Source organism: Oreochromis aureus, linkage group 4 (assembly GCF_013358895.1).
Source record: "Oreochromis aureus strain Israel breed Guangdong linkage group 4, ZZ_aureus, whole genome shotgun sequence".
In the NCBI taxonomy this organism is placed as follows: Eukaryota; Metazoa; Chordata; class Actinopteri; order Cichliformes; family Cichlidae; genus Oreochromis; species Oreochromis aureus.
Genome location: NC_052945.1, coordinates 11,746,021 through 11,771,810, shown reverse-complemented (window position 1 = coordinate 11,771,810; position 25,790 = coordinate 11,746,021). Strand labels below are relative to the sequence as shown.

Below are 25,790 nucleotides of genomic sequence, written 5' to 3'. Positions count from 1 at the left end.
CAAAATTAAACATGCACACTTTTTTTTTTTTCAGTATTTCATTTATTTTTATAAAACTGGAATTAAAAATTAACAAAAAGGCATGTACCTATTAGTGTTTCAGATTGTACCAATTTAATACAGGAAGCGTGCTACTGGACACACACAACTATTGCACACAAGACATTGCATAAAACAAAGTCATACATACTGTACAAAGACACATACATACTTACAAAACATACACAGTTATTTATATATTTAACATAAAAGTTGGCAAACTCATAGGTACACAGATTCTTTTTCAAAAATGGGGGAAAGGAAACATCACGGAAGCTGCCAAAGTGCGTGTCCATCTAAATTTAGAAGTAAATATAAAAAATAAAATAAAAAAAATAAAAACACTGACATGGAGAAGAGTTTTAATTGTATGTCCATGGGAAGAAGGTTACAGTAAGCCTAAACAACAGGAACCGGACGCTGAAAAAATAGGACTTCCTATGGCTGAGGGAAGTTGCGTGTTGTAGGATGTCAGGGAACGAGGATGAAGCTGACCTCCCAGGAGGGCAGATACCTCCCGTGCGTCTGAAACCGGATCTTCTCCTTTTTTGTAGACAACGTGAGGGGTCTTGAGAAACATGAGACAGGTTTGGATCTTTAGTTGCACAAGGCGTATGGTTTTCAAATTAAACCAAGATGGTCACAACAAATTCTTGTTCATGGTGCTGTTTGAAAATTCACAGTAAGAGTGATCTACCCTGTTTATCCCACTCTGTTTGTCAATGACTTTGTAATTCCAAATGATGATCAATAATACTGTCGACAATGGGGCACATGCCCCGAACACTTCATACATACATTCAGCCTTTTGCCCCCATGAGGAAGGCACAAACAGAGGCAGCACATTGATTCTATGTTACTACAACACTGCAAGGGCATCTGTTCTTTTAGTTAAACCTGCCAAACAGCTGTTATTGAGTCAAATTCGCCATCTGTGCCTACTCCCTTAAGGAAATGTGCATTCTGATTAGGCCTTCCTTGACGGAAACTGTTTAGATACAAAAGACAACAGTAAAAGCAAGAGGGGCAGATTATGAGGACAAATAAGGGAAGGGGTGTTAGTGATGGAAGCCGTATCTGGAGTATATCATACACGTTAGCACTTACAGTCTGAGTTTCATGCATTAAATGTGAGCAGATTACACAAGTTTGTTGTAGTTTATCAAAAGGTACGGTTATATAGGGAATATATAGTCCTGGTTTTGTCAAAGGACTACTTAGTCATTTTGTTTCAGTTGACCACTGCCATCGACTCTGTAAATAATGAGTGATGCAACTTTAAGCTTAATGCATACATATTTCAGTGAGGAAGAGTAATGTGGTTTAATCTTACACAGGGCAAAAATCTCTACAGTAAACTACAAAGTGCAATTTTGCAAGCTTTGCATTGACACAGTTCTTGAAAGTCCCAAACAGCTATTACATAACTATGATATTATGCACATTATTTTTGGCTTTTAAAAGGGTTTAACACATTTAAAAGATGAACACGATCGTAGGTATATACGTGAAAATGGTTTGCTCCACAATCGAGAAAAGTACCCATAAGAACGTTTTGGTTTCTCACTTACTACGTTGGTTTCCTCTTGCATTTTTACACCAGCTGCATGGGTGATTTTAATTGCATACCGATTATAAATTCACACAGTATCAACTGTAATAGGAGATTTAAGTCTGTGTCTCAAAGACAGCTTTGTCCCAGCCTCACCCACATGTCTTAGATCCAGGACGTGCTAGCTCGTTTCTCTTTCTCACACGAATACACATGATATCCTTGGACCCTATCAAACGCAGGTGGTACATTCTTTCATAATAGGCATTTTCTGGTGTTCAAGTTTGTTGGTGCAGTGTTCCAGAGAGCTGGAACTCTTTAGAGGGACCAGACAACGTTCAGAAGGCCGCCCACTTTGCAGCACGCCCCAGCAGCAAATCAAACGGAGGAACTCCCTTCTCATGTCCTTACTGCGCAGCGTGTAGATCACTGGGTTAAGCGCAGAATTCAGAGTGGCAATGCAAAAAAAGGTGCTTGATTTGGAGAGGATAGGGCAGGAATATATGCTGCAGGACGAATCCAGAAGGAGAATTGTAAAAGCGGGCAGCCAGCAGACAATGAAGACTCCCAGCACTATTGTGACCGTTTTCAAAAGGGAATAGGCTTGTGAGTTGGTTGCTTCCTGGTGGCTGGAGCGTACAATCAAATAAATTTTCACATAGAGGATGACAATAGAGAGTAGTAGGAGGCTGAAAACAGTGACGACAAACACAATGTATTTCTTAGAGTAAAGTGGCAAAACTGCCGAGCATTCAGGGAGGTTGTCGATGCAGTTCCAGCCGATGATGGGGAGTCCTCCGAGAAGGATGGAGGTAACCCAACAAGCTCCGATCAGCAGAAACATTCGGCATGTTTTGTGGGAGCCGTACACCTTTACCTTGGTGATAGCGATATAGCGCTCTATAGCTATTGCCAACAGGCTGAAGACTGAAGCTGACAGAGCAATGAACACTGTGCCTTCCCTGATGAACCACTGTATTGGGAACAGCTCAAATGTCTTTGCCCCTGATAGAAAAATGTTGGCTATATATGCTGAGCCTGCAAGCAGGTCAGAGAATGCCAGGTTGCCGATGAAGAAAAACATAGCCGAATGGAACTTCTTGTTGCGGAAGACGGCAGTCAGGACCATCAGATTCTCAAGGATGATGAATGTGCAAAGGATGATGATCAATATTTCGAGACCGGAGGGATGTTCTTTTTGTTTTTTCTTAATGTCTTCCCTCATTTCCTCCTCGGTCATGTTTTTAGCATAGGTGTAGTATAAGCGAATCACAGTCTTATTGTAGTACTGGGAATATTTGCTCCCCATGATGACAGGGCGGCAATGCACAACGGCTTTACGACAAAGATTCATTCACACAGTGTTGCTCAGAGTGTCTATGCCAGTAGTTTTTGCCTTTAAGTAAAGGACAGGAAGGATGCTGGGAGGGAGACTGTCCTACAGTCACGTCTCAGAAGCTCTATGTGGGTCACCTGCAAACACAAAGAAAGAGAGAAGGCCTGGATTACTGACAAAGGAAATGTTGTTGCATCGATGTAATAAACTGTGACAAAGAAAATATATATTTTTAGCAAAGCCATGTACTTAGCAAAGTCAAAACCTAAAGCAAAACAGAGTATCCAGGAAACATGTTCTTCAGTCAGTACAGCAGAAACTAGAAAATTCTTACTTTGACTGTAATAACCCAGCAACAGTAAGATGACGATAAACAAGAGCTTCAAAAATAAAACCTTTTATTGTCAGAAATTCTTGAGTTGCTTTACAGCAAAACAGATGAAAAATAAAGAATTGGGTGCTACATTTAAACCACAAAGGCAAACCTTGCAGTTTGCAAGGAAAAGAAGTCAACCCGCAGAAAGACTTTGCACCTAACCTAACCTAACCTAAAGGAAAAAAAAAAAAAAAAGGTACTTTAGTTATTAACCTCCACAAGCAGAGATCATTTTCAGGTGAAAGAATAAATGCTTTGTTAGGGCTGGTGCTTAGACAAAGGGCTGCACTCCCAGTCTGAAGGGGACATTCCACTAACCCTGTCCAAGCACTCGGCTGTCAACACACGGCATTGTTGTGGGGAGCAGACCATTCCACTCCAGTGAGTTACCTCTTGAAATTTCAGCATAGCATGCGGATCAGCCAGAGCTCTTCATCCTGACAAGCACCAGCCACCCACTTCCAACCAAAAGTTTTGCAGCTAATCAAATAGATACCAGAAAAAGTTGGGGCTTTCCTAAGATTTGAAAAACAAGATGTCTTATCTCCACACCACATTTTTACATAATGATTTCTGAATATCATTAGTTTTATGAAAACCACTGTGGAAAAATTTAATAGGAGAGTTTTATAATGAAGCGCCAAAAAAAAAGTCCCAGTGTGAACCGCTAAAATGGATTCAAATTACCTTTTTATGCAACAACAAAATTAAAATGGGCTGCAGCTACAGGATCTAAAATAAAGGAAGGTTGGAAGCTCTGGAAATCTAATTAGAGGTGGAGCCAGTGTTTTAAAACCTGTCAAAAGAAATATGATCTCTCTGCAGACTAGCTTTCAGAGTAATTCAACACTGATGCGTCCTTGTCTTTGCTAGGGAAAGGGGAGAACTGAGGTAAGTGTTGGCTAAAAAAGAAATGAGTGGAAACTGGGCCTGGATCTCTCCTCTGTTCCAGCAGGCTTTGAATCTAAACCTGAGAGCCTAAAAGATAAAGAAGGAACAAGACAAAGCCAGACAGAGAGAGCATGCATGTGGAACGGCATCTGGACACAAAGGCAGGAATCTGAGACATCGCTGTGACGCGCACATACATACACAAACCCATCAATGTGATGCATTGCACATGCACAGAAATCCATTGTAACACACTCGGCTAAATGTGACAGTAGTGTTGCAAAGCATCCTCCTTGCATTCAGACAGATTCAGCGCACAGCTGCTATAGGCTGCCAGTAATAACCAACACACCGTTTCCTTAAGCAGGAACAAAGAACAATAGTCTCCTTCAGTGTGGATAGCATTGGCCTTCAGCCTTAATAAAGGGACAGCATGCTTCCATTTGGCTACAGCAACTGTATCATAGCAGAAATTTACAGCCAAGCACTCCCTTATCCAACTGCTATCAGAAAAGCCGGGCTCCTCCCCATCCCTTTTAGCTCCAGTAATAGACACAAATAGGAGTGTTTGAGCTTAAGCACATGTGGCATCTGCACTGGGGTAATTATATTAGGTTGTATTATTGCAGCCTATAATGAATTTACTCATGAAAAAGAACCTCTGTGTCTCTGCAGTCTCCTGTCTACTAATGGAGAAAAAAAAAATAATGGGCTTGCTTTGTTTCACCTTGACTTTTTTCTCTCGGCTCTGTCTTTTTTTTTTCCCTTTCGGGACGACGTTCTTTTTATCTGTTGTGTAGACAGCTCAAGGTCCGCCTGTCACCAAGGAGTTTTTGGCATCTGTCATCAAGGGATTTCACTTCATGTGGGAAAACTTGACAGGCTGGTTTGCCGAGCTCACCGTCTCGGAGCAACACTACCCTGTCGCTCTACCTGCAATACAGTATATCACTCAGATGTTTCTACATTGGCTGGTCAACACCCGTGAACCCCCTTCTTCCTACCCCTTTGTTGAAGTATTTGACCCAGACAGCACTGTCACACTTCCACAATAAGGGTGACAGCGCTAAAATATGTCATACCATGACTACCAATGTCTCAACTCTTTTAGACTACAGTATAGCAGAAGAATTTGAACATTTGAAATAATAATCACAAGTAATGTTATAAGAGTAGTATAAAAAAGATATACTAAAACCATTCTAGTCATTTTATTAAATGGCTAATATCAGACTTAAATTCTCTGACTCTCTGAAAATTTTTCATTTTTAATTCATTACAGGCAGAGTAGAAAAGTTGGCCTATATTTAAATATATTTCTAATGCCACATATAAACCACATGTCTGCTCATGTGCACGTTTCTGCGCTTGCATCTGTGCATTAAAATCCATTACAAAAGCACCTAAACATAATGCATGCACTTTTAGCTTTCACATGTAGATGCTGCCATGCAGAAGTGCCACTTAAATTGATTCAAGGTAAAGCGGGAAACCTACTCTCAACTTTACTCTGACACCCCCTCAAGTCATTATAGATTAAAAATTTAATCTGAAGTTGCTTCCAACACATGTACAGCGCGTGTAGGTTTTTAGAACTACAGCTGTTTGATGTTTTTCCATCGGAGTGGCGACAATTTAGTTCTGTTTTTCACAAAGGTGAAGGTGGAGGTGGAGGTGTAGCATGGGTTACCGAAAGACAACATGACATCCTGTCTGGATTTTACAGCAAAGGCCCAACAAGGTGCAAGAGCAGGTGATGAAACAAACGCTGGCAGAGAAGCAATGCATGAATTCGAGACAAAGGAAGCCAAACAAGAGACAGATACCTGTGGCAGGATATCCTATCAGAGAGCTTTGAGATCTGTATCATAATAAATCGACGTATTTCTCATAAACTCAGAAATTATGCAAAGGTTCTCACGTAATGCACCCTTCTCTGCATTACAGTGTTTGTGATACTTCACAGCTATGCATACTTTTCACGCCGCACATGCAAGAAAATGCACGCAGCAGCATTTGACACAGATTTTTTTATAAAGCTTTATTTACAGTTGCAGGGATATGCGATGCATCATGGTAGCAAAAGGCAAGCTACTGTTGAGTGAACACGGACAGAAAAAAACGTTCAGATTTTACCATGTAAGCCTTAATTTTCCACACGTATGAGCCATTTTGGCGTAATAGTGTCTGAAAGATGAGCATTATTATTTCACTTTCATTTTACAGCTTAAATGACAAAATAAGTCCAACAGGCCTGTATAAACCTTATAAAGTCCATAAAGGGTTTTAAACATGCAAAGGTTGCTGGGGATCGAGCCTGATGGTTGTTCTTGAAAGCTCTCTTTGGATTTTAACAAGAGACAGAGCTTTGTCTTCATCATGGCACTGACAGTTGAACATAAGCTTCAGGTGTTTTTCATCAGAAACACACAAGTCCCAGTTTGCACCAGAAAACAAACAAAGCCATACTTCCTTGTTAAACCTCCTGTTACCTGGCTCCATTTTCACCGGGGGGGGGGGGGAAAGCTTTGAAACTCACAGTGATGCTAAACCTCAACAACACAGGAAGATTTCTCTAAAGACCATTTCAGACAACAACAACGATGAACCCTGTACCTGAGAAAGTTTAGATTTGACTTTTATCTTGGCTGCATTCAAATGTGTTTACTGTTTACTTTGAATAATCCTTCAGCGCATTTCACTGTTGAACTGTTTGTGGTCGGAGACATCCTGTGACACATCTTTCTCCATCTGTCTTTCGCACTCCCTGCGAGCAAGAGACCGTAGTGGAAACATACACTCAGACCAGCCTCTACTGTTCATTTCGTCTTCTTTTTAAACATTATAATATGAAAAATTTAATGTGTAGATTCTCAAACTTAATCTCTCGTTTGTGAAATGAAATGTGATCTATCTCAAAGTAACCTATTGCGGGTGCACAGGAAGCCTCTGTTGCTGTTATTTGTTCTTTCCTGTTCAGTTTCTTGCGTGTTAATTATCAGAGTTAATCTAAAATGTGAGTGTGGTTTGCTGTCAATTTTAGCCAGAGTGGCTTACATCTTGCTTCCTTACTTTCCTCATGCACGTTCTACTCCACCGGCTCTACTGTAAATGAATATCACCACGTTAACGTAACAAAGATCTTTGTATATGCGTATATATATATTTTTTATCTCGACTGAATTAAAAGCAAAAGGTGTGAACATCCCGCGGAGGTGTGAGCAGAGATTCTTAGAGGGAAAATTCCACATGCAACCTACAGCAAATATCAGAAAGTTTCCCCCAGTGTCGAGTGTTAACATGCCAGACATAGGAGAGAAAAAACACCTAGCTGCACCACAAGGTTTCACCACTGCTACCACAGATGCTGAAAGGAAGTGACTAAACCATGCTTACAGAGTTCTGTTTTTTTTTTCTACACTTTTGACTTTCTTAAATTTAATCAATGATGACATAGGCACCTTCCTCTTTAGACTGACAGCTCAAAACATAAGCCATTGCACACAGGTGCCCACTAAGACCCCTCCCCCCTTACATTAAGCCCACTGTGTAACCAGAAAAAAGAAAAACACTGTGTCTGCAGGCAGATGGTTCCAGTGCCTCTCTGCCAATCAATCAATCATTCAATCATTCACCGCCAGGCCTCCATGAGAAAAATCATTTTATATCAGCACAGCAACGCTATTGATTGTCTGCTGGCAATTTCCAGGAAAAGGCATTTATCCCAGTTTCATGGTTTAACGGGAAAGAGGAGGATACACAGTGTTGCTGTCACATGACTGTCCCAGACTTTAAATGACATTAGGGACAGCTTCCCTTATTTAAAGTGTAAAAAAAAAAAATAGAAAAAAAAAAACCAGCTCGAACTTATTTTTCCTCTCTTTCACACCCCGCTGCACACAAACTCACCAATGAGACGGATGCAAAAAAAGCTGTGAAAATAAAGAAGCAAACCATTTAAAAATAATTTGGTTTGGGGTCAGTTGAGCGTAAACAACCTCAATTTCCTGTCATGAGAGAGGCCTCTTACTCGTGGTGTGCTGACCTCAACGGGAAACAGGTTACATGTTAGAAATTAACCTGTATGTACAAGCAGAAAGATTTAATTAGTAGTTGAGTTCCGAGTGTTAGGCACACTTTTTCATCTTTTGTCACTTTATTATTTCAGTCAAGAGCAAGTCACAAAGATAGGACAGTGTTTTTGACTGCTGTGACAGCTGATATTTTTAGAGAGCAGCAAAATTCAGATCAATAAAATGTACAGATCCTGACAATCTGTCTGTGATTTTACAAACTTACACATAAGCATTGGGCCGAGGATAGACAAGTGGAAAAGTGGCAGATATATAGCCGCTTTTGGGTCTGTTGTTTGCAAAACACCAGCATATCACAGCATTGCTACGTCTGAAAACTAAAGCAAGTGGAAATGTGAAAAAAGAAGGCTTTTAGCAAGCCCAGTAACACGATCAAGAGGCACAACAGACTGGATGAATATGATAGTTGCTGCAACATATTACTGTTTATGTGGAGGGGAACTGAACTGAGGAACAACAATGTTAACAGAACAAAAATAAAAAAACATGGCAAGGAAATACCTAACTCGCTAAACTATGTCACAGACATCCATATAATACATCCCCTTCTGTCATAAAAACACTAACAAAACACAGAAGTATTTAGCACACATTAGTATCGGTGTCATACCTGCATCATAGCATCAAGTGAGAGACTAAACACACAGCAGTTCCGTTTTACCGAAAGATGAAACAGTTCCTTCTTGAGTTTTCACACTATGTTTTAGGTTTAATTTTAGCTCCAAATAGCAAATGTTCTTCTCTCTTTGTTTGCTACTACACCACTAATCACGTGCCACTAAAACCTCATATAGGCGCCTAGATATAGGAGAGCGGGTGTCCCCAATACACGAGATCTGGCATATAATTAGGGATTACCCTTTCGCTCGTCAAACAATTTGACAGTTTGGGCACAGCCTCTTCTGGGGGTCGCAATCTGGCAAGACAGCTCAGTGTGGAACAAAAAGAATTTTTAGTTCACGTCTTATTGTGTCATTTTTCTGCTCTTTTCTGAAGTCACATCACAGTGTCTGCAGCTTGATAATGCTGTATATATCGTGGCTGTATGTGTGCTTTAGGGTTCTTCGGGTACCAAGTGAACATAGCTGTAGACAAAGAGCTGCAGAAAGAAGGGCATCATGCAGCCTCGGGATCTATAACCACCACCCCCACTGCTGTCCCCTCCGTGCTCCACTCTCTCTACTTGGGGGTGGGGGATCTCCAAAGTTGGCGCCTGAGAGGCAATTACTGTAATACGTTCACCCTCAAACCATCCCTGTCAACTTACGTCTCGTTTTCAAATTGTTCATGTTTTTATATTGCCCCATATTTGCATATTCTCCTTTCATGCGGCTCTCCGATTCTCAGAACCACATAATCCTTACTCTGACACCCCTCAACCCACCTCGTATTTTTTAAACTTCACCACAGAGATCAAAAGACGAGGCCACAAAGAGGTGATCAAATGCACATCAAGAGGGATTTATTTAGCGCACATCTGGAGCAGACATGTTCTTAAAGCCCCCTATTAAAGACTTCATTACAGCACATAGTGCGCAATCAGTTTTACAGAACTGTGTAGCTCTGTACCAATAGACTACATTCTCAGGCAATACAGAAATTAGTATAATGTTTTAATCTTTTCAGAAAATAGCACTATTATGTAAATACACGCTTAGAGATTATGATTTTCTGGCGTATAAAATCTCAGGAAATTTTATAAAACACTTCTCAGAATTCAGTCTTCAACATGTGATATGGTTAAACCACTTTTAAAATTGCAAAGCGCAGAATTTGTCGGTGTGCGTGTCTGAAGGTAAGGTAGTGTTAACCACATGGCGCCTTTCTTAGAGATGCTGAACATGTGTGCATCACATATGCGCTCTGCTTTTTTATCTCTGCACTTTGCACAGCTTTTTTTGTTTTTTGTAAGTGTGTGTGTGTGTCTTTGTGTGAGTGTGTGTGTCTGTGTACGACAGCTTAAACCAGCAATGTACGTGCAGGCAATGCCAGGCAATGCCATGCAGCGCAAGCAGAGAAGTGAGGTCAGGACTGGCTGGCCTCTTGTGAGAAACCTCATGTGTGAGAGCGAAATTAAGTGACTTAAGTTTCAATCACCGTGTTCCTCTAACACCATCCCATAGTTGTTTTTTTTTTGTTTGTTTGGTTTTTTACAATAAGGTGCCCCCTAATGAAAGGTTTTCAGCCCTCTTTAGTTATCTTTTGTCCCAGCTCCCCGTTCCAATTATATGCCGTTTCTAGACTTTCAATTCCACCCCTTCTCATGTTCTCTTAGTAACTGCAATGATGGCGTGAGAGAATTTGAGATTATTTGATGCATCCGGTGCCAGTGACCGCGAGACATGACTGTGTATATCAATGCATGTGTCTGTGTTGATTGGTGGTGCAAAGGGTTCCGTGACTGCGACACTGTGACTGTTTGTTCCACAGATGTTGCAGTGATTTGCAGTGCACTGAACATCATAACAAACAGTCACGGTACACCAGACCATAATCAGAAAAGCAAAAAAAAGGTTCACTGCACAATGAACCGCAATAATGTCTGCAGAGGCTAATGCAAAGAGCCACAAAGTCACCCCGATTGCTCCTGTCTAGTGTCCACTGATAAGTTGATAAATTGACAGTGGCTCTCCATCCCTCCCTATGATCGAGTGTAGGAAAACAACTCCAGACTCCTCTGGCAAACAGAGGTCCATTAACCATAGCTCTGTTTTATGGAGAAAAACACGGTTGCCAAGAGAGGGAACATTGTTGTGTCCACACAGTCCTAACTTGTATCCCAGTATTTTATAAAGTTTAGAAATGATTGCATTGAATGGCAGCATTTATGTCTTTGAAATCTCCCCAGCATGAGTGCATCATATGTCAAAACGAGAATAAAAATACTCGTGACCTGCAAATGTGTGCCACGGATGTTTAATGTTACATGGTTTTGGCAGTTTCGAAGGTCTGCTTTATATGTCTGTAAAGGTTCTCAGTCATCCAGGTCATCGTAGTTGTAGACCAACGACTCTGCTTTATATACTGTAGGCATTACATGAGTGCATTTTTAAGCGAATAAATAAACTCAGCAGTTACTAATATGGCTTTATGAAATCATACTGCATTATATATATGGCTCTGGTTAAAGTGGCTTGCCACTGGGTAATATGTAAAAACAGCAAACAGTGTAGTTGTGGAACTCTTCAAACAGCAGAAGGCAACTACTTGACTTTGACGAGGCGCATCTAAAATGAACACGTCTGAGCAGTTATCATTTAAATAAACTGCATCCACTTCTGCCACGTCTGTCTGTTCAATTGGAGCTGTCTGGCTTCCATCATGACCCAGCTCGTGTTTGGCTGTAGGTTAAGTCCATCATATCTTTCAGCTTGGAAAGACTTAAGCTGAAGCATTTACAGGATAAACAAACTGAATAGCTAGTTTCAATAAAAATGCCCTCACAGTTGGCCATTTTGTCTTACTTTTAAAGCCTGTGAGTGGATATAACAAAAACCTAGCAACCAAAGAAGCTCATTAGGACGAGAGAGAGCAAATTAACTCTCAGTTCCAAACAAAAGGAACAGCTTCAGGAGGCTTTCACTGGCTGAACAGGACAATTGAAAACCCAAGAAAACTGTCTCCAGCTTCCTCCTGGGTCTGGGGAGGTGGGGTGTTGAAGTAATCCTGTCGAGTTGTCCAGCTGCACAAACAAAGCTGACCGGATAACAAAGACTTCCAAGAGAGAAGAAGAAAGAGGAGGAGGAGGTCTCCAAAACAACAGCATCTTCATATGTACCTGCCTCAAGATCGCGCAAGAGCGAGCCCTGAAAAGGATCAGAAATGAGAAAACCACAACATGACCACACTAATTAAGCCTGCCACGACGACAGACTGTACGAGGCTGTTGCCTTTCAGTTCATAAATCACGCTGTCCAATCTAAAGACCGATCCAAAGCCACAGGAGTAACCAGAAACCCTGCATTCAATCCATTCGTCATTGTCTCTGAAAGACCCATGTTGCAAGTTTCTCCTGAAAACCATTTTTTTCTGCATTGCCAATTATTGGCAGCATCTGAGCATGGGCTCGTCCAAGCTTGAAATTGCAGGAGAAGTGGAACAGACTTATCCACACCAGAAAGTGTCAGGAAATCCTGGCATGCTGCTACAAGCATCAGGGCCTGGTCATGGGGGGTCTCATAGTTTGTCCAAGTGGAAAAGGAATGTAATGAGTCTTTAAAGCTAATGGTTTCTTTCACTGATTGAAATAGCATTTTAAAATACTCACAGCTATTGTTTCCCCCAACAAATTAAAGTCCATATTTGTAAATGTGTTTTTCATGAGAATAATTATTTTTAACTGGAGTGAGTAGGTGTCAGCAAAGAGCAAGCACATCCGTCTATCATTTGTAGCTTTAAAAAAATAGGTTAAAAGCAAAGCGAACCACATGTATTTGTCTGATCTGAGGCACTCCCAGCTCTTGGCTGTGAATCATATAGCAACATGCTGTCAGCTGTGTGTTGTGACTTGCGCCTCGGCAGCTTGCGAACAGAAGTCGTTTATTTTGCTCCAGCTGCCACACCCAAGGAAAGTGTTTTTCACTAAAAAGGACTACCAGCATGAGTGCGTAGAAACCAGATGGCTATCCGCAGACCACTATTAATATCACAGAGAAATCCCAACAGAGGAGTATAAACACAGGCATTGTCCCTCGTTATCTGACATGGTTCCTATTCTTTTTAAATGTATGCATTGACCTCTGACTGCTTTTACTGAACCAGGTAAAAGACAGGGCGCCTCTGGCAGGTCATGCCTCTGATCTTTTAGTGTTGTTACGGGCCTGATCTGACTGAAGCGCCAACAACAAAAGGAAAGACAGCTTCCTCAAAGAAAAGCTTTCTTGCTGCTCCCTATTAGTGGACTGCTCCCAGGCCTTAACTGAAATCTGAGCATCCCTCAGGGATCGACGCCACCCACCCACCACCCATCCCCGCCTTTATCCCCCTAGTGACCTGTTCCATTTAAAAAAAAAAATCCCACAAATTGAGTTCCCACTGCTAAATTACCATTAATTTATTTATCCGTCCATGCACTTATACATCTATTTATTTATTTAGCCCATCTATTTGTCTTCATTTCTCACGCTATCCTTGGCGGTCCCCACTGAAACAGGTCCCATTACAGCAGTCTAGAGGAAAACAAGGCCACTGAGCACAGTGGGCTGGGTCAGCATCGCACAGATCCTGAACTCATGAGGTTCATGAGGGCTGCTGGTCTGTGTAAATGTCCCCACAGTTTAACATAAAACATTTAAGGTTTCTTTATATAGACTGTTAAGACTAATACCATGTGTGCTTCAACTCTGTGAAAGGCATTTAGCCAGTAATTTGATTGACCGTTTTGTTACTCCTGCCAAGGCCTGGGGATGAGGATGGGGATGGGGATGGGTGAGCGAAGAAGCCCGGCACCAGTCAGGCCTGTGGCGGTGTTGTTCACGTGCAATGAGCCATGTGGTCGCATGGGACAAACACAGATGGATGGATGGCTGTGTCATGCCCTATCCAAGACATGCTGGGAAACACACCTGAGTCCACAGGTGGTCATGCATCCACCAAACAAACCAAGTCGGTCTTGCGCAACACCAGCATCAATGACCCTGTTGACAGCCTGTGCAACACTTGATAGGGTGACCCTATTGTTGCTGACTGTTTCCTTTTCACAACTTTTCTCGATGTTATCAAAGGAAGATGTGTACTGAATTTCAACCCGCTTCAAGCTATTCAAGAACATTTTCGGACTTTGATTTCTCACGGCATTCCTTCAGGTGGTCCTCGAGATAATATGACCACATACTTTTGTATTTTCAGACAGCCTCCTAATGAGCACAGCACGTAGACCGACACACTGACCCAGACCAAGCGCAGGACAGAGCATGATGGATGGAGGCTTTTATCTGGGCAATAAACATTAGTTGCTCTAGCTTATCATCTTATCTCACTTTGACTTAAGGATTCTCCCAGGATGTCTACTGGACTGCTGACACCTACATCATTCACTTAAGGATTTACTCATTTGGTCAGTATGAAACAGTATGTGCTGTGCAGTCAGGAACAATATGTGCTGTGTAGTGAGCATGCTCTCAGCATGCGTGATAAGAAAACCTTCGTTAAATTCAAATCCGGATACGCAAATTCAGTCCACTTACTTGCAGTTCAGCTGCATCGTATTATTAACGTGTATTCAAATAAAATTTCCGTTTTAATTTTCACTCTACACCACCCATAACAATGCACAAGATTCAGTTAAGGGCATGCTTGTTGAAGCTATGAGCTAGTTTTCACTGAAAAGTCCATCTCCCAAGCCCATAAGATTAACTCCGGTGCACATGGGGATAATGGGGGCTTTTGTCTTATTAATACATCCTTTCAATACAATGCCTTCTTTAGAGTGACGGATGAACAAGCCCCAACAACATCAGGGGTCACAGCGTGGAGGGGGTGAGGGGATGAACGGGGGGGGGGGGGCACGCCAAGCTGGCTGTTTGGCTGAGCGCGGTTCCCTCTCAGCCTCGTACAGTACAGCTTCCATACATCAGAGTGCACATACACCCCCACCCGCCCACGTCCAGCTGCCTTGCACGTTAATATTTGACACGACAAATTGTTAGTGGTTAAAGGGCAACGTCTAAGAAGCGGTCACGTGAAATCAAATTTGAAGAAAAAAAAAAAACATCTCACGCTGTGCTGCAACTACTTTCTTGGGACACTTGTGAAAGTGCAGAAGTGACGTTTGTTAACTGCGGCCACGCAGCGAGCTGGCATAGGTAGTCATGAGTCATTGTGGCATTTTGAAAAGTTTTTGCCGAGACTTTCCAAGCAATATTGACACGCTTCACTGCTCATGCAATGAGACGAACCTCGTGGAGTTTAGATAAGTGTCTGTCTCTGATTTTTAAAGCCCGACCATCTATATCACCCTGATGGAGCGATACAATAGTGCGGATCCCCTTTGTTAGGCTGCTGAAGCACATGCTCTTGCTTTTTGCTCTTATCTTTAAATGGTGGCATTACTTACCCCATGAGAGATGGTAGATAGCAGAGTAAAGAGACGCTCCGGCAGTTTGATATTTTTCTTCAGGTGTCCTCACGTGTGCGTCAAAGTTCAGCGCCTTCCTCTGTTACTCCAGACCAACGGTGACAATCAAAACTTTGGTAGCGGACCACACGGCGTGCCTTCTCTAGACAGTGGCAAATCCATACCGGTTTGAGAGCCGCCACGAAACTGTTCAAAAACGCGCGATGATCCCCCCACCCCCCAAAAAAAGAGAAGTTATGAAAGTCAAACCAGACTTTTTATGTTAAAAAAGTTTTAAAAAAATGAAGAACTAGCAGTTTCTATTCTGTCGATCTAATCCAGCTGTCTGTCTGTCTGTCTGCTCTGCGAGAACAACACTAAGCCACTGGGCTGTGGAGCGTCACTGAGGCACTCACGCAATACGCGCTCACAGACACACACCCACACACGCGAGACGCGGCGTGGAGTTTATGGAAACGTCATATTCCCATGAAGAGCCGCGAGTCTCGCTGTTGAAATATAAAACTAAAACGAGGCAGTTCTGCGGACAGCAATTAATATGGAAAATGCCCTTTTAGCTGATTTCTGGACCTTCTCTCCACTCTGGAGCGCACAAATAAAGTCCAGATGTTCCGCCTCCCCACTTCCTCTTTTCCTAACTGATGCCAACACTTTTCAACTGACAGTATTCCTGCAGTGTGACACAATAAATACCACCATTTGATCTGATTTACTGTGTCTTTAATATATACTTGTTTTTTTCCAGCTAAGGTGTTCTCGTTGACTGTTTGTGGTGACTCATGGCTTTTATTTTTTTCATTTATCCCTCAGGTCTGGGCATATAGGTGCAATAAGGTGGGTGAGGTGAAGGTAAGTCAGGACTTGTTAGTCAACAGGGCTGTGCCCACAGCTGGCAGGTGTTCTCTCCAGCGAAAAAGCCTCTATCCAGCCACAGGGAAGGTAATGATGTCTTCCCAGTCATTATGTTGAAAGCCAAAGTCGTCCCAAGTGGCCATGATGTCATGCGTCTGTGTAAAAGAAGAAGCTGCATTATGTTATCGCAGCAGTTAAACATCAAAAACTGGACTGGATTTTGTGGGATTGTGAGAGCAGCATTTGGGATTGTTGAGACACCCTAAAGAAATGCTTTGTTTTGTTTGTTGTTTTAAAAAAAACAGGTTCTTTTTTTATAATAGAGAAAAGAAAAATATGAACGACAAGTGAAAAACTTTGGTTGAAACACAGTGAGTCACTTTCAGATGCGTTTTCCTCTTAAAAATGACCGCAGTCCAAATGGCAGGAAACAGGTGGCATTTGTTCATACTGTATCAGAATGTGGTTATAATGACATCAGAGAGCATTAAAATGAAAAATTACTACACTTCTCTTATGAAGCCCCCCCAGTAAGAGTGAATGAGACGTAGCGTGCAACAGCAGTCTCCAGATGAGTCTTTGCCTGTCTGTGTGCTGCAAAACAGTTTGAACAACCTTGACTCATGCTGTGTCTGCTGATGGTTTACTGGGGTTGGGAAAGATTGTGCAATTCTCTCTCAACGCACAAATCTCTATCATCCCTGCTGTTGATGGTGTGGGGAAATTACTTTCTCTAAAGAAAAAGAAGAACAACTTGTGACAAAAAACATCAACTTTGCATCACTTCTTTTAACGTTGACTAAATCTTTCAAGCTGCAATCCCCAAGTGATGGGGTCAACACGTAAACGGACTTCTGGTGTATCTCAAAAGCTTTTGTTCTCATGTTCCTTCTTCAGCTAGGTGTTTAATGGCTGAAAGCAGACAAGCTTTATGGACTGGCTGCTCACTGTCAGCGGGTTTATGATGGGATACTGCCCCACTAAAGCTGCCCTACTGCTGTCTCTCTCACTAAGCCTTTAGGGGAGGGGTCAAGAGCCCTGACCTCACTTCCTGTTGGGGCTCCTCACAAGCATTCCATTGTCTGTGAGAATGTGCATGGGCTCTGGGGACTCTGCACATCTGGCAGCTGTTATTAGCAACCTCCTGTACCCACCCCTAAACCCCCGAAGAAGTGTTCCACATGTGCTCGTGGATGTGTGCCCCAAAACACACCTCAAAACCAGCTCTCTCTGATGTTGTTGTCCCTATTGTACATTTAAGCATTTATTCTCGACAACAGGAAGGCGAAATGCTGGGAAACATGTTTGTGTTCTTTCTTGCAGGGTTTTTTAATAATTGATTGGTGGCTTTCTACAATCTCACTGTTAAAAGCCAGAGATTAGCTTAGTACAAAGGAGCTTGCTTGAATCTGTCTAACTGTAACCTGAACCTCTAAAGTTTTCTGATTAACACATCACACTTTGTTTGTTATTCCAAAACGAGTAGCAGCTTTGCCAGAGGTTTGGGGGCAGACGCATTCTTGTTTGGGATCTGCTTCTAACTGCTCACCTGCTTCTAGGCAGAATTAGAAGCTGCCTTATACACGCCATTTTTTGTATAGAAAAACAAATAAGATAAGATGTGAAGACATCTGGTGAAATTTGAGGATTGTAATAGGTGGGTTTTTGTTACCTGTGACTACATGTCCTAACTGAAACCTATTTGACATTTAACAAGTCCTGGTACTTTGTTATTTCGATTACTATGACGTAATACCCGAAGTATTTCTCGTTTAACACTATCTGTGACCACACACTTGAACAGATTATGTGTTAAAAGGTCAGGCATTTCTGGGTGCTGTCTCAGAGGCATTGTCACCATGAAAATTCCCTAAAATGCCAATATTAACTAATGCCCAGTTCAGTTACTTGGGCAATTGTGCCTGCTGCCCTCACCTAGACATCAGTGTCTAGAACAAAGGTGATGTATATTATGTACACAAAAGAATTGTTGATATTCATACTCTGTCATTAAACAAAGAGGGTTTTTGCAAGCTTGAAACTTTCGTTTTAGTTAAATTTATCGTAACTGTTTCTTCATTTCTGCATCCACCCCTTTTCTAAGTAGTTTCGAAATAGATTTTTTCTCCATAGAGATAGAACAGTCATATACATCTTACCATCCTACTCACAAAGAAAGAGAATACACACATATATGTATATGTATGTGTGTGTGTTCTCTATATATGTGTTGTCTTCATATACATACATACATACATGCATAACATACATATATATAATACATACACACACATATATATATATATATGTGTGTGTGTGTGTGTGTGTGTGTGTGTGTGTGTGTGTGTGTGTGTGTGTGTGTGTGTTCTCTTTCTATATATTCTATATATATATGTATATGTATGTATAGAAAGAGAACATATATATATATATAGAAAGAGAACACACACACACACACACACACACACACACATATATATATATATATATATAGAGAGAGAGAGAGAGAGAGAGAGAGAATAGATTTATAGATACAGATTTTCAGTTTCTCTATATATCTTAACAGAGACAAACTGAAAATCTGTCTCATACACAGGAAGCCTTTATAGAGGTGAGTTGCCCTGTGTTTGACTTACCAGAACTGAGGTAGTTAGCAGAAGAAGTGACGACTGTACAAAAAGAACACGGCGTATTAACTTTACTACTCATCACTGTAGGTCTTTGTTGTACGGAACCAGAAATGAGTCTATGCAGATGGGCTAAATATGCTATGTTTCTAATTCTTTGAGCAAAATTACACCAAGGAAGTCCTAGGTATTGAGCCTGACTGCTCTTTGGCAGCACCGTGTGAGACATAGGGGCTTTCCATGCCATGTGTATCAATATCTGATAGCATGTAAATTCCAGCCACAGATGAACTGTCATAATGTCACAACGAAAAAAAAGAGAGAAACCATTTTTGTATTCTTTTCCAGTAATGAGCGATCTATTGCTCTGGAAAAAATTGTTGTTAATTATATTTTGTTGTATGTGCTTTAAATTACATTTGATGGGAGTCCTAGTATATATTGTATCTTAAATTTATTTTTTACTTTTTAATTTAGGCACTTTGGTTTACTCATTTTTATTCTGGTATTTAAAGATGTATGTAGAGTTTATTTTGTTTTGTTGTTTTGTTTTACTCATTATTAGTCTGGTATTGACAGATGTATATAGAGTTTGTTGGTTGCTTTTTGGTGTATTTTTTTTCTTGGCAAAACCTTTGAAGCACTTTGAGCTGGTTGTTTGTCTGAAAGGTACTATTGAAGAATTTTGATTGCAAAGAGAAAATAAATATGGAAAGTCGACCACAAGGGAAAGATCTTGCATCACTTCCTCTTCCAAGAGAGAAAAAAAAAAAATCTTCCAGACATTAGAAAAAATCACTGCTGATTCCTTCCTCTTTCCTATAAAGATGTTTTACCAATGTGATATGTGTATTTTTAGCGTCTTGAATGTTCCTCAGATGATCGGGATCCCGTGATCCAGATGAAAAGGTAGCAGCTCATGTGAAAACAACAAAGGAAATCTGGCACTTCAGTTGCATAACATGAGGACAATACACAATGACTATCTATCTTTAGCTTATAGTGAAGAACACAAAGCTCTAATAATTGCAGCCATTATGAATACAGCATGCAGGCAGACTGCTAGTGGCATATACCTTAGAGCAGGAGTTCTCTTTGGAGTCAAGCAGCTTATCTCTGCCTGCACTCTAAACATCAGACTTAAGTGCTGGCTGTGCCACATGCCTGTGCTGTTCACAGATTTAGAAGAAATCCGTACACCCTCCATTCACTCCCTGAAAACCTGCAGTGTTATCTTACTGCTTATCTCTGGACCATCTAGAAACTTTTTTTCCCCCCCGGCACAAAAGAACTTGATCCACTGTGTGTGCAGGAGTAAAATTTTGAATAACTGTTCAGGTCACCTTGTCTGCTCATGCACAAAGGAAATATAGACCTTGTGTTCCACATTTGATAATGTTTTATATCTGTCAATGTTCATATCTTCTTGGGTGTCATTTAATCCTCTGTGTTTGTGACAAAAACGTTACCAGAATTGTCTTTATTCATATAAAACTACAATATGCCATTGTTCCACCCATGTGCCGCTGTGTCTCTCACATGGGTATAAAGTTACCCTAGTTTTATAGCAAGGTTTAAAAAGCTAGTTCCCATGGTCCAGTTTTGCACTGGTCTGTGTACTGGTTACTATGCTGGGGTATTAGTATTGGATGTCCGTTGTATTCATGATTCACTGGTTTGCTGAGGGAAAAGGTGTTTGTGGATAGTAACATGTGGGGCCCAAACGGTTGGGAGGGGGGTAAGTCATGACTCTTGTGGCTTCCTGCAGATTAGGACGGTGTTTATAGAGCCCTGCTAAAGCACCCTTAGTAAAACACATTAAAATCCACACACTCATTATTAGTCTTTTCCATTAACATTATAACTCAAGCCTGTTTTTAATAGCAGGGGCAGCCAAAGGAGAACTGATGCAACTTCTGTCTGCTTTGTGGCCAAACAGTCAATTGTTGGTTGAAACTGAGGGGGACTGTCTGAGATGTGGAAACAGCACAAAAGTTCAGCATCTGGCAGAGTCAGAGATAGGATCCTTGACATTTAATCTTCAGAGGCTTTGCTAAGGGCACGGTTAAAAATCTGATGTTTTGACCTGAAACCATATGGCAGCCATCAGTGGCAAAGAAGCACAACCCTGACATTTCTTGCTAATTTACTGACTAGAAGTTCAAAAGGTTAGTCATAGGTTTGAATGAACACGTGGGTGTGTTAGTTTTAGAAAATGGTGATATGAGAACCAAAAAATCAACTCAGTTTTTTCTCTGTTTACATTGTTATCTGTTTGGAACATGTGATGATAAAAAGATACGTTTTTGCTTTGAGCTGAGATTATTTTAGAAGATGACTTTATGTTTACTATTCTGGGATTCTGTAAATGTGATAAAAACAGATGCTCTCACTCTGCGACCTTGACTGTTGACGTGAGATTCAAAAAAATGCTACGTGACAGTGATGGTAAGTAACACAATGTGTGTGAAAATGTGGTCACAAGAGACAAAGCAAGTCTCTCATTTTTTTGTTCTCCCATGCAGAAAGCCTCTTGCTATGAAAAAAAAAAAGCGCAGACAAAACCAATGGAGCGGTACAGTAAACATGTCTATGGAGAAATCACAAAAAAGAATGTTGTGCATAAGCAGAAAGAAGAAGGAAGTGAGGTTGTTTAACGGAGGGTAAACTAAGTTTTCCTAAACCAGGTCAAGCACACACAGAAATTTGGCTATTGTACTGCTGAGACAGGCAAACCAGACTCAGTGATTTAATCCCATGTATTTTTGCTTGAGGCCATACGCTGTGTTTTTGTTGTTTTTGTTTGCCTAAGTGCGTCTGCAAAGGGTGTTCCTCCTGACGCATGAGTCCAAAGGTGCACATTTCTCAAGGAGAAACGGCTCTTTTCCCAAAGGGAAGCTGGCTGCCTGGGTCAATGTTGGAGGTCATCAGATAAGACGGATCAGGGGCAGGCTATTACTTTAATCCAGCTGTTCTCTCACATGACCTTCACCCCTTTAGCTAAAGGTGAGCATTCACAGATCCAAATTTTGTTGTCAAAGTTATAACTTGGCCAATGAAAAAATGATGGTAGGGGAGCAGCAGGAGTCTAAATGTCACACCTCCCTGATACAGCCTGAAGCACCTCTGTCTTTAAAACTGGGACAGACACACATAAACACAAACAGAGCAGGAGACCACCCCAGCCAGACAATCACAGAGACATGAGAAAAAAATCAAAGTTTGAGAAGGGATCAGGACAAATCTGTAAATTTCTTGTAACACTGCAAAACAAAGGAGGTAGTTAACAGTTAGATAAAGCAGGGCATTGTTGAATTCATAAAGTAGAATGATGTCTTTTTATTGTCCTTTTTTTAATAGTAGCACTCTTTAAATCACCTTTGAACCAGGGAGAAAACCTCAGAGATTTATTGACTCCACACCGTTGCCTCCCCTGTGTCTAAGCTCTACACACCACCCGGGAAGTGGTGCTTTGATCAGCACACTGCACGCATTCTTCCCATCATCATCTCACTTCCCTCCCCGGTGTTTATTATTGGCTGCAGCTGGAACACCTCAAGTCGCTCAGACCTCACTCCATCAGGGTCGCACTGACAAAATACAGCTCAACAAAGCTGGAATAGCTCACCTCTGTTTGATTTGAACTTTCGTTAGAATATAAAGTCCAAGTCAAACTACTGAAAGGGTCTGTGGAGTTTCACAGCAAATGATTTGTTTACGTCTCCCTGTAAAGCATCACTTCTCTGTTACAATAAGCCATCAGAATATGATAGGGGAAAAAATGATGGATGACGTATGAATGGAAACAAACAGAAAACAGGTTGGAGAATCCATCCATCCATCCATTTGTCCATAAATGCCTTTAAAATTCCCATGAAAACTGCTGCATTGACAGCATCTGTATTGCTGATTTTACAGAGGAAGGTAAAATTATACTTGGAAAAATATGAAGAAGAAGAAGAAGAAGAAGAAGTTAAACACAATACAGTCTGAAAGCAACACAGAGACTAAACAGTGGTGTGAGTGTGTGTGAGAGGAAAAGTACGGTACATAAATCAGGATTTCCTTGACAAATGTGTGTGTGCGGACTTCAAATGTTTTGATCACACTGGAAATAAGCAGTAGCAACGTTAACGTCTACGTTAACACACAGTTAACACAACTCTGTGGTTAAAACTAGACATTAAAAAACCTGCTACTTTTGGCCCGCCTCCAGTTGTCTGAGGGATCTTCTAGAAATGATGATGCCATTTTCCAGTGAAATTATTGCTCAGTTAACTGTGGATTCACACCTGTTGATCTCTAATCAGTTTCCATGGTAACTCCAGGTAACTCCTGGATAAGACAATAAGGAGCTGATGTAGTTTATTATTTTAATTTATTTAAAATTTCCATTTCTATTTTGGTCTAGTTAGGCTTGTTTACAGTCCAGCTCCAGGTGATAGCAAGCAAATATTGCTATAAACTGATATGGATCAGTTAATGGCTTTTATTCATAGTAATGTTTAACGTTTGGGTGACGGCTCAAAGACAGAGAGAGGATAAAGAGGGAGAGAAAGCAAGAGAGAAGAGATGAATCTACATGTAAAAAACCTTTAATTCCCATAACATGGCCATATGGCCAAATATGGATATGAGTGATCTTCACTTGTTTTAAATTGTTTTTTGCTTTTGAATGAACCATTTAATTTTACAGATGAGCAACAAAAAAAAATGGCTCGCCTGGAGTCTGTGACACAAAATGAGAATATCATCAAGTATACGTGACTGCCTAAAAAGGAAGTCTTTCTGTCTGAGTCATTTCACAACTCTGAATATTTTTTAACGGCAATTTTTTTTTTTTTAACAGAACCCATCTCGTGTAACATTCTGTTCACTGCAACACTGATCAGTCACTCAGAATGAGTTGTCATGTATGCAATAGTCTTTCCTGTTATGTTAAAGAAGTTAACTTGCTGTTGGTTTTTGAGTACACAATGTTTGGGATAACAAACAAAAGTACTTTTCAGGAAGTTAAAAAAGGAAACAGCACTGAAGCCAACAGACATGATGCCCTCACTTCTCACATCCCAGTTCAAAATTATTTGTCACACTACAGAAAATGTAATAAAAGTAGTGATTAAAGAGGAGTTCCTTGACCTGCAGCACTTTTTCAAATTCTTCAATCTGTTTTTTGTTGTAAGTCAAACAAAATTAAGTTGCAGATATTAATTTTGGTGCCCGTTAAATTATGTACAGGTGACATATGTTGAGGGTGACACCTGCAAGTGGTTAATAATTTGCATTTATAATATTTTTTTTTAAATAGATGCAAGTTAAAAATTGCTGTAACATTTTGTTCAGATTGACCCACCTGGAAGGACGAGATGGGGTACATACAGAAATGTACACGTACACATGTTTTAAACATTACAGAAAGATTAAAAGCACTGCAGTGGAGGCACAATATAAATAATACCTAAAAGGATCATTAACTGTGGTTAAAGAATCAACATACTTGCTTAAGAATTGGCAGATCTTCCCACATACAGTACAGTAACTCGTAACTCAATTATCTCTAAGCTAGCTAATGACATCGAGCCATCACTTTTTCCCTGCCGAAGTCCAAGATGAGGCATGATGACTAAAGTACGACACCTTCGCTTCAACTTCCCCCTGAAGGAGCTTTCACATGATGATGACTGTTAGCTCATGCTGCTGCTTGCCAGCTGGTCTGGTTTTGCTTGCACATGTGTGAGTCATTTTCACTGCACAGTGAAATAAAGAGACTGCTGCATCATTATCTAATCACCCTGCAGGTTTGATTGGGACAGCGTACACTGTGAAGAACAAAAAAAAAAAACCACTCCTTCAGGTCGTTGAGGTGGATCATGGGAAATGCAGAGTCAGAGACATTTAAGTATTAAAATGTGTAATTTGGCAACATTGCAGCTGCCACAGAGAATGCTCCATAAAACTGACGAATATCGCTGCTGGATAACAAAAAGAAAATCTGGCTTCAATTAACAGCTCGCACAAACTCTTCTGTGACTGGCAGTAATCTCGCTAACCTAAAACAGATTGATTTAGGCATTCTTCCTGATCTGAAAGCACCACCAGGACCAGTGTTTTTGTTCAACTTGAATAACACTATACAGCCAGACTCTCAGATTTTTTTATTCTACTGTCTCTTACCAACCGTGGGACTCTAACCGCTATGTCGAAGAACTGTTTCATTTCCAGATCTCTCCTTTAAATCTTCAGGTGAATCTTACATAATGATTCACACCACTGGCGTTAACTACTTCTTGTAGCACGGGCAGGCTTTAACATGCAAGAGAAAATGTTGACTCTGAATACTCACTTTTTCTGAAAACATGGATTTGATGGCCTTGTAAAATAGTGCTCTTATCCTGGCTTCAGACCAGTCTTGCCCCCTTACCCCTTCCTCAGTCAACCCCTCCGCCCCCATCTGAGCAGCCCCGAATTCCAGGAAAACTTGCAGCAAAGTTCTGGCTCACATTAATCACAGTTCCACTCCCTGTAGAGCACAGAGGGAGAGACATCACCCCCTTCCCTTTCTGTGACCCCCTTCAGCTTCACACACCCACCTTTGACTGTTTTGATGCAGCCCAAAGTAGGAGATGAGAACTTCCTCCCGTTTTACCACAACCTCAACAGGTCTCTGTTTCACTTTGAGTATCTCACAATCTGCTCAGATCTTAACAGCCCCATCTGTCACACCACTGTGGTGTCAAAGTCATGCTGCGTCAGTCAGTCTCTCTGCTTTATTTACCTGTTAGTTTTTCTGCATGTGGTCGTATTGTCGTTAAGTCTTTATTGCATGCAATCCACAACAATGGTGCTAGCCAAGTCTCACGGGCTGCTACCTCCTACCAGTTGTTTTATGGTGAACAAACAAGGCAAAGCGTGACTAAAATCCCCTACAGAGGATCCGCTGGAGGGAAG

The 25,790-nt window shown here is 41.1% G+C and overlaps 1 protein-coding gene across 1 annotated transcript; it reads right to left on the bottom strand.

Moving 5' to 3' along the window:
* Positions 1–91: 91 nt before the first annotated feature.
* On the bottom strand, positions 92–15,952 carry s1pr2 (sphingosine-1-phosphate receptor 2). Its single transcript, XM_031755816.2, has 2 exons — positions 15,343–15,952; positions 92–3,064 (listed from the first exon to the last, which is right to left on the bottom strand). The coding sequence occupies exon 2, from the start codon at positions 2,943–2,945 to the stop codon at positions 1,824–1,826; it is 1,122 nt and encodes a 373-aa protein (XP_031611676.1). The 5' UTR covers positions 2,946–3,064; positions 15,343–15,952; the 3' UTR covers positions 92–1,823.
* Positions 15,953–25,790: the final 9,838 nt, after the last annotated feature.

Coding starts and splice junctions, on each gene's coding strand:
- s1pr2 (XM_031755816.2), bottom strand. CDS start 2,945: ATGAATCTTTGTCGTAAAGCCGTTGTGCATTGCCGCCCTGTCATCATG.